Here is a 13,605-nt window from a genome sequence, read left to right on the forward strand (position 1 = left end):
ATCAAAACCAAAACTTGTTATGACTTGGACTGTTTTTAGGGAAAATTCTCCTGCTAGGATGGAGTCTCTAGTTAGAGCTATGGAATTGATTATCTCTCAGAATAGATTTTTTTACCTCAGTGGAAGTGATAATCTGGTGATAGCACACCCAGTTAAACTGTGAGTTAATTTAAGTCTCCTTTTTCCATAAAAAGAACTTCAGCTCCCATGTTTAAATTAATTGGTTTCTATTTTTGAGTAATTATGCATTAGACTTTCATTATGAATTAATGAATGCCTTTGAACAGAGACCTGAACGTGGTCACTCATCCTCGCTCACTTCTTTATGTAGTTAATGTTTAATTATTAATAGTAAGTGGAGTGTCTATGTCAGATGATATAAAAATACTGCCTGAGGATAGCTAATATAGAAGACATCAAGGCACTTACTGGAGATATGAACAGTGCAGGCTTGAAGTCTTTGATTTGTAACCTTGGTCACAAATTTCCAGTCCAAAGTACTCGTTTGGAGAAAGTGGGGACAGAAATTGTTTGTTTCAGTATAGGAAAGAAAATCTGAAATCTTTAACTGTCATGGCACAAGTAAGAACTTTTCTCTCAAAGCTTTCCTTATAACATTAACTCCAATTGGAAAATTATAATTGGAAAATTATGTTTACATAAACAAACATGCTTCTCATACCTAGTGTTCCATGCTAAATATTTTCAGTAAATGTTTCCCTGTTTGCTAATATAACTACTTTTTGATTCAGAAGTTCCCCATAATAGATCCCTGCAGGTATTTGTATATTGGCTATGGCCCTTGTAGTTGTCCTCACTCCTTTTTTTCACATGAGTGTGTGCCACTTGTTCCAAATTTTTGTGTTCATGAGTATGAAGTTTTGCTCTGAGTTTCTGGATGAGTTTCTCTTCCAAAACATTTTGGCTAAAGCTAATGCCTTGGTACTTCCATTCACGTGGAAAGTAATAATTTATGGCAACTCTTGGAAGAATACTGTTGGTTAATATTTTGACTACAAGTGAAGTCTTTAGGATAAAGACGTTTATCTTCAGAAATAATTAATTCAGAGAGTTTGTACTGATGGCTTATGTTGGCATTTATACCTCTAAATTTTAATGAAACACTGTTCTGAGGTCAGTGGAACTATAACAATCAGACATTGGAATGGTCTCCTAGGGGAGTTGGTAGATTCCCCTACTTTGGAAAATTTTAAGTCTTAGCTCAGTGGGGTGCAGGGACATATCTTATAAACAATAATATTAGAAGGGCTGGACCAGGTAATCCTTGAGTTCCCTTCCAGTGTAGCATTCTATGATTCTAAATTGTTCCTTATCATTATTTCTTTTCTCTTACAGATTTGTTACTTATTGTTTACTACTGGAAGGCAATTGGTGACAAATATTTTGTAATACATCACTTGGCAGCTCTGTATGCTTACTATTTTGTACTGGTGAGTGCTGTATTTTCCAGTGAGATACCAAGCAGATGAGATTGAAGACAATGCTTTTATAGATCTTATTGCTTAATATTTTAAAAATTATTAACTTTTTGGTGTACGACCTTTTTGAAAGGTTTATTTATATTTTCAATCATCATGACTGCTGAAAACGTTTAGGATCTAATTTGTGCTAAGTGCATGCCTTTGCAATGTTACAGTCCTGCAACAAACGTTTGTGACTTACAAACTACTGAAATTAGAATGCTTCTCAGCTCTTGCTATAGAGAAATATAGAAAGAGGGGCTTTTCACATTGCTATAGAAGAGGGTTTCAAATAAAACCACAATCTCAATATTTAGTTGGAAAATGTGGGGGAACTGTTTTCAAGTGGTTATGTTCTTGTGACTGTGTTTGCAGGCCTGTAGGTCAGAGATCTCTAACTCTAGTGAATGTACTACAGTCATCTGGGTGTGTTTATTCTGGGGTGGTTCTTTTGGTATTTTTTTCTGGGGTGTTTGGTTTTTCTTTTAAAATCTGTTACAGCACTAACTGATCCTCTGAGATTTCTCATTTAAGGTTACTTTGGTGGGGAAACAGTGGATGATTAACTGCATGTATCTATAAATATTTGTGGCATAAGTACATTGAAGGGAAAAGAGGAAGAGAAGGATATTGGTCTAGGATAAAAACTAAGTTACCTTTTGCTGTAATTTCTCAAAGATGCCCGTTAGTAGAAATCCCACTGACCTCCAGAATAATGCTCCTGAGTTTATTCTGAAAAGCTCATTCTTTAATTAAAGAAATATTATAAAATACAATGTACTTAATTTACCATATTTCTTTCCCTATCTACTTTGTGAATCCTGGATTTACAGTATTAAAAGCGTTGCCAGATTACTGTCAGATTTTCCATGTAATGGTTTAAAGGAGATGAAGTACACTGACAAGTAAATAAAAATCTTTGGGTTGAAGATAATGAGATCTACTAATACTATCATGGATTAAAATGAATTAGAGCTGAATATTAGAGAAATGAAAATGGCACTACCAAGGCTAGTCCCTTGTTGTATTCAGTTGTTTCTGTGGTAAAGCATTGTGTTAGTATGAACTTCTTTTGAAGCAGTTCCTATGATTTGGATATAGCTCTGCTTTTGGCTGTCTCTTCAGAGAAATTTACTCAGAAGTCTCGTATTTAAAGAGAAGATAGGAGAGAATTTAATCAAGAACACAGATTTTTCTGATGGTGTCGTGCAAACTGACATGAAATGCCTGAATTAGTGAGTGTGAGCACACTCAGGAATCATGACATGCATCCCATAGGTTGGTCAGGAGACCTACTGACATTTAGAAAAAAATAATCTTTTTATCTCTTCATCTGCAAACTGCTGCTTACCCAGCCATTGTGTAATGTGATACGATAAGGCAGGGAATATGCTCTTCTTTACTTGGAGGAAAGTGCTGAGCTGCAGCCTGCATCAGGGCATCGGTGTAAATGTGCCATGAGGTTCTCTGGGTACTGGCACTGCTCTCCTTCCTTCCAGCCACCAGGGCAAGGCAGTGACTGTGTCTGAGCAGGTGGAAAGGTTTTCCTTTTAGTGGGAGGGGAGAAGGAAGGGTTTATATGCCCTTTCTGCTTCCAAGTAAGAGTCTTTAAAGATTTATTTAAAGTGAGAAACTACTGATTTGATATACTGGCAGGACAGTTGCAGCTTTTCTAGTAAACCTCATTTTTAAATTCTAAGTTGGCTACAGCTGGCAAACTTGCTTGTAAGTTCTAATAAGGAAGTTGAGACATTGGATCATTCTGTGTATACTTGAAGACTTAAATCAAGATTTCACATTTACTTACTGATTTTTGTATGTGTTTTTTTGTTGCTTTTTTGGGTTTTTTTGCTAACCAGAGCAAAGGTCTATTGGCTTATTTTGGAAACTTCCGTCTGCTTGCAGAGTTCTCCACTCCTTTTGTCAATCAGCGGTAAGTGGTTAGGGATTTTTTTCATGTTTCTTTCAAATTCTAATCTGCATTATTATTTCTGTCACTTAGGAAGATATGTTTTGTTGTTGAATGCCTGCTGGAAGGGAATTTATGTATTTTGCACTAAGGATTACTATGTGAAAGAGTTTTTAGATATTAAACTTTTTGCTGCTGTAGCTGCAACAAGATAATGAACGTACTCACCTTGGAGTTCTTTTTTAGAGCCTTCATGTGAAATGCCAAATTTTTATGCAACTACTGAATAAAAAATTTCACAAATATAATATGGGTTTTTTTTTGCCTTTTAATGTTCATTTAATTATTATACTACAGCCATCATTTTAAATAGGTATTATTTTTTAGTATCATGGACTGGGAATAGAAGAAAGATAGTGTTGGTACCAGAATCCTAGAATGGATTTGCATTGCCCTAGACAATTTGAAGCTTATTTTGCAACAATGCACATATAATAGATGCATACATAGAGTAGTATAAATTTATTTTTTAATTGTTTTTCAAAAATAGGTCTGGAAATGAGTATGAGGATTTAAATTAGACAAATAGTAGAGCACCTAAATATATCTAGAATGGTTAATATTCACACTTGTGATCAGAAAAGGAAGTGGTACAAGGTTTTTTAGCAGAGCTCAGTGATAGCTAAAGCATGCCATGGCTTCTGGTTATAGGGTAGCTACTAGGGTTGCTGCTGTGACTGTCAGAAAAGCATCATGATAATGCCTTGTACCACAAACAGGAAAAAGTGGTCAGTGTTGTCTCCCTGTGCTCTGGCTTCTCTCCTTATGCCATAGCCAGTGTGATCTAGCTGGGGACAGCTCAGATCTTTCAGGGCAATAGATACCTGTTCCTCACCCATACTTTTTTGGTGAATTTTTGTTTTACTATAGGTGTGGCATCTGTGAGGGGAGGGGGTTGTGGTTTTTTTGTTTGGTTTTGGTTTTTGGTTTTTTGGTTGTTTTGTTTTATGTTTTTAGTTTTGTTTTTGTTTGCTTCATTTTTTTTTCTCTTTTTCTCCCTGTTCCTTCCCCCTCACCTCCAGCACTCTAGTAGAGAAAGGTTAAGGTTTGTAAGGCAAATAAGAACTGTAATCCTCCTGCAAACAGGATATCTGAGTATTACCCATTACTGCATTGTGACTGTAAGCTCTGGAATGTGTTATGAGACTGTACGATTCCTGAGATCTTTAAAAATAAAAAAGATTGAGCTGAGATCCCTTTCAAACACTAGTTTGACAAATTCAGCTTACAGGAGGGCAGGGTAGGGTAACAGAGCTCTCCAGAGGTTGCTGCTTTCATTTTCCCAAGCACAGTTGAGTGTGAGTTTATATTCTAATGTAGTCTGTGCTCCATGTGCATAGAGAAGCTGAGGAGTAAATAAACACCTCTTTACACTTATTTTAGTATTACAAGGAATAGGAGAGTACAAAAATTTAAAAAGTGAAATTAAAATCTAGATTTCTGTATTGAAATTCCTGTCCTATTGAGTGGTTGTTCTCCCAGCTGACTTCTACCAATATATGTTTTCATCCTGGTTTCATGTTGTACCTGTACTGATGTTTACCTTTCAGACTGTGGCATTGTGAAATATCTTGATACAGCTGGCTATTAAAAGTAATATATGTTATACTTTTAAAATGCCTATGATGAGATCATGTGTCTTGGAATACCAACATTTACTGCTTTCTCAGAAAAACGGAAATCACTGTAGGAGATAATAAATTCCCTTGCTCTAAGGGATGTCACTCATTAGTGCAAGAATGGTTGGGGTTTTTTTCATTAAATTTGAAGAGAACCAGACCCTCAAGAAGTAAGTAGTGGATAATGATAATGACTTACATTATGCTTCTTGTTTGCGTTTTTAGGATTACCAAAAGAGCTATTATTAAAATATAAAATTATCTAATCTCAGAACTGTGGTATTTTCTTTGTAGTTTCTGTCTGTGTTGTTAGGGATATCTAATTGCATGTTGTCTCTATGCCAGGCATTTAGCTCTTTTAATATTAGCATCAGTATTTATGTAATTAATTATGAACTGTGATGGGTAAAAATTGTAATAATAACTGTGATTTACTGACTTGTATTATACTAGAATTTGCTCAGAGAAGGGAATTGCTAAGCAGATGACCAGTTCCCTATACTGGCTCTTCACAGTATATTAAATATTTTTTATATTAATTTGGGAATCTGCATTGTCTGTATCAACTAAAGTACAGGCTCTGACCAAATTTATCAGTTCTCGCTCTTCATCATCCCAGTGTTTCTGTGGTGAGATATCCTGCTTCCAGGCTGGACTGCCACTTTGAGTGCCTGGATTTTAATTGTCTCAGTTGCACTTTTAATGGATTCCTGAAGTATTTCTGTTAAATGTAGATGTCTGGCAAAGCTTTTTTAGTATATCATTAATTACCTGTGTTGTAATTTTTAGGTAATTAAATTAAAAATTACTTTAAAAAACAGTTTAAGAACTGTTACTTGGTTAAATAATTTTACTCTCATCTCTTCTTGGATATTAACAGATTATTCCACTTCCCCTCCCCATCCCCCATCATGACTACCATGATTTAAGTATTTTTCCTCTGGTTCTGTCTTTAACTGGACATTGTTGCACAAATTTTTCTTGCATCTATTCTAATTGTGAATGACAAAGAATATAGGAGTCTGTTCTTTTTTCTAGGTGCTATGTACCAGGCAATAGATAAGTTATGTCTGCCTAGTAAGGGATTAATATGCAGAAATTTTTTTAAAGATCACTTATGATCTAGTAGTTGTAGTGGGAGAGGGTTCTTCTAGATTTCTTTTTCTTTGTGTAGCATACCTAGCTGTGACATGATCCAGTGCCATTTACAGTGTCTGCCTCTGATGTTCTGCTTTTGGTCAGAAAATCCCAAATCTGAGAAACTGGAAATGAGAGCTCTGTCCTGATCACCATATCCAAATACAGTGATAGAATTTCTTTCAGGGAAGCAATCAGAATTTTAGTTGCCCATTAGAGGAAACTATAGTAACATAATGAATTTGTATTTATAATTTTAAAAAAGAGTTTCACAGTAGTATGTATTTCACAATAGTCTCTGAAATGCACAGTGCTTGTCAACTGGTTTAGAATTCATATCAAGATTTTCTATAAGTTATTCTGCAATGTACTGGATTTCACACACTGCTTACATGGAAAAAAAAATGCAGCGAAGCAGAATTTGCAGCTAAACCGAGACACAGTGCAGTGATTTAGATGTGATGAGGGTAGAAGTAATAAATAATCGATAAAAGAATTAAATAAAATCCTTTTTTAACGAGATGACTTCAAGTCTGCCTGCCTGGCATCTGTGAACACTTCTTTTGCAGGTGGTTTTTTGAAGTACTGGGATATCCCAAATCTTCAAAGGCCAACATCCTCAATGGTGTGCTGATGACACTTGTGTTCTTCGTGGTGAGGATTGCCGTGATACCCACCTATTACAGCCATGTAATTTCTTCATTTGGAACAGAGGCTTTCCAGAGATTAGGATTTGCAGCCCAGAGCGCCTGGATTATATCAAGTGTTGTCTTGGATGTTATGAATGTGATGTGGATGGTCAAAATTGCAAAAGGATGTTACAAAGTCATTTGTCTTATCGGACAGGAGGAAGCCAAAACTCATAGAAATGGAAAATCTGACTAGAAATCATGCATAAAATGAAATTTCTGTTATGAAAATAAGTTCACTGAAACAGTGCACATTTCTGCCATGGAATGCTCCTCTTACAGAAACAAGGTATTACCTCGGTACTGACCTTACTCTTTTCCCAGCCACACTGCCTGCACACCCAGGGCCACGCTTTATGGATCCTCTCCAGTGAGGAATAAAAGCAAAAGCTCACACAAGGAGTTCCACGTGTCTGCTCTGAGCAGTTACAAGCTACTGAAATTAGAAAGCAGCGGACTGGTTAATTGCTTGTTGTCTACCAGTGTGTTTGAACTCAGGTTTCTCAGATTAATGTGTTTTATAAATACAGTGAATACTGACATCTCTCTTTTTTTTAGAAAACAAAACTTCCCAAACTCCTGATATGGTGCAATTTTCCTTGCACGTTTCTATGTTTTTTCTAAGAATAACAATCAAGATTTTGTTCTTGACAACTTTTTAATTTTTGCAAGTAAAGCTAAAAATATAGCTTTGATTCTGTGAAGTCTTTTACTGCTTTTTTTTCTGTGTTATATGAATGCAAACAATTTTTTGGAAATTATGAAATAATTTAACCTAAAATACTGTATTAGAAGACTGCAAAAATATCTTAAAAATTGTTGAAATATCTGATTCTGATGGGAAGGATTCACTTTTGCTGTGTTACATTACATGCAATAGTATGTCCTCTAAATTGCCCATGGAATTTTTTTTGTAAGTTAGTATAGTAAATGATGTGTGGAAGAAGTATAATTCTTACTGGAGTGCTTTTTTTCTTTGCTGCTACTACCCTGGGGAAGTGCTGCAACTCTCCTCAAAGTTTTTATAACCGTTGTCTATTTGGATGCAAAGTTGATTTGTAAAGAGAGAAAATTTTTCCATATATGTGATATGTAACTTACAGTAATACTATTTTCTTTTATTAGAGAAATGACCCATTTGATATGAAGTGTTGAGGGGCTTTGTCACAGTTTTCTTGTTAATAACATCAGAAATTTGAGGTGTTGACTAAAATAATTCTTCAATTAACAGTGCCAAACTTTGGTAAAGCTGTGTGATACATCTATAGAATGACAGTTCACCTATATAGGAGCAATATTATAGATTTTTTTTAAAATGACATAATTGTCAATGAATACTCTGGTACTTCTTCGAACTTAAAGATTTGGAGGGCATCAGAGAGAAATCTTACCATCCAGGAATAGCGTAGAATCTAATTCATAATATAATTTGAGGAAATTTTATTTTTTGTTTTAGCTTCCAATGATTTTGAAAGTTGTATTTGTGTGTAGTTTGGTTTTGGTTTTTTTGCTTTAAAACGTATCTGAATTGGGACTGATTTACTTCTGCTTTTTACCCTGGGTGGGTGGTTGTTTTGTTGTTCTTGACATTACTCACTATTTTTGGTACCTTCTGGTAAGGTGTGCTAAAAGTATTAGTTTTCACTCAGTACTTTAGTGCCCATCCCAGTCATCGTAGCACACTGATTAACCAGTTAATTTTTAAACAAAAAGATAAAATATTTACTCTCTAATGAGCCTGGTGACATGGTCTCTTCCCTCAGTGACTGGCGGTGTGAGTGCCCTCAGGTGAGGGATGCAACATTGCTGCCTTCCAGGAATTGGATGTTGTAAATCCCCAAGAAGACTGTGCTGAGTTTATTTCCCCAGTTAAAATTACTTTAGGTAGTATTGTTTGGGCTAGTGTAATACGCACTTTTATAAGCCTGGTTTTGCTCTTGAACTGGGCTGGCTTTTTTCCAAAATAATTTCCAATTCCATGGAAAGTCAAGTGAGATATCAAGGACTGTTAATACTCCTGTATTTTAGATTCGGTGCTTATTAATACTTCACAAGCTGGCAGAAAAAAAGATCTGCTTATGCCTTGAGAAAGCTGGCAATTCATCTGTTTAGTTGTATGGTTTGGGTGTGCACGGTACCTTAGAAATCCATAGTCTTTGAGCACTGATACTGTGACCTGCTTTCCTGAAAAATACATTCTCCCTTTTATACTAATTGGCAGTACCTGGTATCTTTTAAGATAGTGATTTCAGTGTATCTAATGCAAAAATCTGTGCTATACAGAAAGGCTCTGTTTCTGTCACCTTTATGATTTAAAGGTGTACATGAAATACTTTTTTCTTGTATTTAAGTTACTAGATCAGGGAACCACTTTGTAATGGCTTGTTCCTTTCTAAAACTGTTTTTAAATTTAGTACATTGAAACATTTTGGATAATATGTTTGAAAGCAGAAGTCTACTTTTGTTCTTTGGGAAGTAGGATGGGAAAAATTGATTAGGAAGATTATTTGAGGCAATTCTTAAAGTGATAACTCATTAAATCTTTTTGAAATTAATCCCTTCATAGTGTTATCTTCAGTATTTCAGTATTCTAATTTTTTTTTGTTTTCAGTGGGTAATAGTCATTAAAATGGTGCACTTCTAGATGGATTTGTGTCTGATGGGGGGAAGTAAGTTGACGCTGTAATAAAATTGTGTTAAAACAAGTTTGAAATAAAAACCAAATCAAGCCCCCCTGCATAATACACTTTGGGCAACAATCCAGAATGGAATGACAATAGAGTAATTGTTTTAAAATATGTAATATTTTTTATTTCAGTACAAAAACCGCATTTTGTAATTCATTAAGTTTAAATTGTCTGTTTTCTTTTAAAAACCTATTACAATTATGTCTTGATGCATCAATTATGTGTCAGAAGACCACTATTCAATGAAATAAAAAATTAACACTTGCCTTGTTGGCAAGGACTGTAGTAAACAGGCCGCAGAGTTGTGATGTACTGACTACATTAGTATATGGCACTTGTACCTGCCATTAAAGGCTTATCATACATCAAATTAGATAGCTGTGGCACCTATTTTTCAATTGCACTTTATTAATTTAAAAACTGTGGTGAAATATTAATGAAGTTTAATGTTGCAAGCTTGTTTCTTTGCTTTTTTAGATGAAAAAAATTAATGCATTATAAGTATCACCTTAATAAAGGCTACCTTTAAAATGTAATATATTATTAGTAGCATAAAAATTCTGGTTTAAAAGATACATTTTCTAGTGTAAAAGCAGACTCCTGGGATGTCACCAGGTGTCTTTGCCATGGACATATCAAATGGAAGGAATTAATCTTGTAAAAAATGGTCAGTTATCCTGTTTTTCTTTCGCTTTATGTTCTTCAGTGCCAGGTGATGTAAAATTAGCATGAAGATCATGAGAGAATCTATTAGTACCAGCAAGGCTTTATGTAGGAATGAAAGTTTCCCTTTATTATGGCTTTACTTTTTCATCAAAAGATGAGAAGATACCACTTTAGGGGCACGGTAGGTTGAGATTTGCTTTTATAATTGATTTGTGGGTACAGTGCTTGCATAGAGGATATGTACTTCAAATACTCATTTTCTCTGTGCATATTCCAATGGATTTCCATGAAGTTGAGAGCCTTACACTACAGAGATGCTTTATGGGCTACCTGTACTTCAGTGGTAAGAATTAACATCTCTGAAGCCTACTCTACCTCTATAAATACATCAGTGAGTTCCATAATTCAATAAGTTAACTGCTTAAGAATATAATTGTTGAATAAAGAAAAAAATCCTATGCACAGGAAAATGAGGGGAGCTGACTCTACATCTAAATTCATAATAATTCCAAAATTTGTATTAAACATTAAATTAATTCCAGTGTCTTAAAGAGAATTGCTTCCATCTTTACTTAGAAAATTGTGGGAGAAGACTACTCATAATGCAGAACTCACGTTACCAAGGAGTAAAAGCTTACTCAAGTATTAAAGCAGATTTAAAGAGTAGAGGTGGAGGAGACTTTGATAACACAAGAGAAGGGATTCAGATACCTTCCTGTTACTGTGGCTGGGGCAACAGCAGACTGATGAGTAGCAGAAAGGTTTAAGTATTTCATTATCTCTGTTGGCACTGGAAAATGAAACTATGTTTTTAAAAATTTTCAAGCTGTATAAAATGGGTTATCAGTTGTTGATTGTTGTATGAAGACAACTTTTTTTCGTCGTCTTGTATTTAAATATATGTACATGCAAGCTTTCAGCAAAAGATCCCTTAAAAGAGAAGTTTGTAAAATTGTTTTCTAAAGCTTCTGATGAGCCACTCAGAAGAAAATAAAGGGCTGCTTGACAATTATTCCATCTTAGAATCTGGTGCAGTGTTGGCTGCTTGTGAAAGCCATCAATAATGCAAATAGAAAGAGAGTGTAATTTTCACATGAAAAAATGCAAGCATAGAAAACCTTGAAAAGTATGGGCAGCCCTCTTCCATATTTTTAATAGCTGACTGTACAACATCATTATCTGGCTACAAGGAGTTTCACAGGGAAGGATTTGTTCCTGATGGAATTTCTCTATCGAAAGAATATATTTGACAGCTGGGAAAAGAACAGTACTTCATTGCTGAGGTCCTGACAGCAGTAAAATGGAAATAGTGATCAATATTTATGAACTATACGTTTCATCCAAACCTGGGTAAAAGCTCTTTGTTGGAAGAGATTTGTCTTAGTTTGCTGAAAGCTACTCAAAAGTTATTTTTTTGGTAGAGAAGATGAAAGGTGTACAGCTTGGAATATTTAGAAATCTGGGATTAAGCAACAAATCATACTTTTAGGTGGTAACACTTGGGAAGTTTCCTTTCTCTACTAGCTACCTCCTTTTACATTCTTCCTCTATTTAAAATTGCCAGGCACTTTATAGCTCAGTAAAGAATGGAAGGTAGCTATGAAAAGTAAATTGTATTGTTTGGTATACATAATATTTTGGCAAAATTTCTTCTAAGATCAGTTTCATTGTGTGATGTCCCAGCACTGAGAGGGCATCTGATTATAACAATGTATATAATTTTTTAATCTACTTGTAATGTAAAGAAAATATCTTTAAGAGATTTGAATTATGAAGAGTTCAGCATGGCTTGGTATCAACCATGTAATGATTCAGCGTGCTATTTATATCTTCCTACTTACTGAAATTGAAAATATAAAAGCAAATAAAATATTCTGCAGTGTATCTTTATTTTTAATCTATGTGTGGGATGTCAAACATTGTACTTGTCTTGTGAGCAGGACATGCTTTTATGAGCCTATAAATATTTAAGTATATAAGAAGCTGCACCTGAGTGTTGCATGTAAATTGTCTCTAAGTTTTTAAATTTTGGAATTTAAAAAAATTTGCTAGGTTTGAAAGCAGCATTTAAATATGAATACTAAGCTGTACCACAGAATATAACTGAATGCAATGTGGGATATATTTGTTTTATTTATTGCTACCCTATTCCAGTTTTACACGAGGAATCTGTCATATGATAGGAGGAGAGGAAAAGGGCTAATGATGAGCTCACCTATATAATTTGCACACTTTATATGCACACACCCAAATATCCTGGATTTGTTACTAGCATGTATATACCAAACAGTGTTTTCTTTAAAACCTACAGATACCTATATATGTAGAATAATTTAACATGTAAGCACAGCTAACTTGATATAAAACCAAATTACAAAAACTGTTGGGAACAAATGAGTTGCAAGTTAGGGATAAGTCATGGAGCCTATAGTTCAAAAATGTTTAATCTTCTGTTTAAGAAGAAATTTGATAAATTTATCTAACTTATGTGCAGAACAAGGACGAAAGTGAAATTCTGCTAGACTGAGCTCTGGTAAATCTTGACAATCTGGTTTGCAGTAAATACTAATATTGTCACAAAATGTCAGGATCACATTATTAAATGAAAATTGTAATGTGGCCTGATTGTAGTAGCAATCCCTACCATGGCACAAGGCCTTAAAAATGCAATATAATAATTCTGCAGAATTATTCTGGTAATAAAAGTAATCAGTTGTAATGAGGTGAACGATTAAATAATATGGCTTTGAATCTACTTTTTATTATAAAAAAAAAAATCTGAATGACTTGTTTGCATTTCAGTGATATTGCATTTCTATAATTTTTTGGAATGGTTTAGGAGCTTGCATAAAATTATATTGGCTGTTCTTTTTCCCCCTTGATATATGCAATAATGTCAACAAGCAATAAATTGCATGTTGTATACAAGGTATCTGTACTTCTTAATAAAGGAAAGGAACACAGTTTCTTATTTTGTGTATCTTATTTCTTTCTTAATATGATAATACTTTATGTAACATCATGAAAGAACTATTTTTGGTTTTGTTTTGTTTCAGAAACAATTGACTTATCTTGAAATCTCATGCTGTACCTTTTTTTATTGAAAAAAAGGTGAGGAGGCAATATGAGGTCTAAGCCAGATGGCTGTTCAGACTGAAGTTCTATGCAGGACATTCCTGGAGCCAGGAATGTAACTTAAACTGTAAATTTTGTTGTGTATTGAGAAAAAACCCACCAACTTGTATCAGGTAGCATACATATGTTGCACTATATTGTAATACCACATTTTTCAGTACAGAAGCTGGACAGCTGTCTGAAGGCTCAAGGGATCAAGAGCTACTATTATCAGCATGTAAT

General features: G+C 34.5%; 1 protein-coding gene across 7 annotated transcripts in view; it reads left to right on the forward strand.

Annotated features, from left to right (window-relative positions):
- TLCD4 (TLC domain containing 4) overlaps positions 1-13,219 on the forward strand; it is a 42,714-nt gene extending 29,495 nt beyond the window's left edge. For all 7 annotated transcript variants that reach the window (XM_071750790.1, XM_071750791.1, XM_071750793.1 and 4 more), the window contains 3 exons: positions 1,357-1,451; positions 3,341-3,414; positions 6,776-13,219. In XM_071750790.1, the coding sequence (XP_071606891.1) occupies positions 1,357-1,451; positions 3,341-3,414; positions 6,776-7,091 (485 nt within the window). In that variant the 3' untranslated portion in view covers positions 7,092-13,219. The remainder of the gene's footprint in view (positions 1-1,356; positions 1,452-3,340; positions 3,415-6,775) is intronic.
- The last annotated feature ends 386 nt before the right edge of the window (positions 13,220-13,605 follow it).

This window comes from Heliangelus exortis, chromosome 8, assembly GCF_036169615.1.
Source record: "Heliangelus exortis chromosome 8, bHelExo1.hap1, whole genome shotgun sequence".
NCBI classification, from domain to species: domain Eukaryota; kingdom Metazoa; phylum Chordata; class Aves; order Apodiformes; family Trochilidae; genus Heliangelus; species Heliangelus exortis.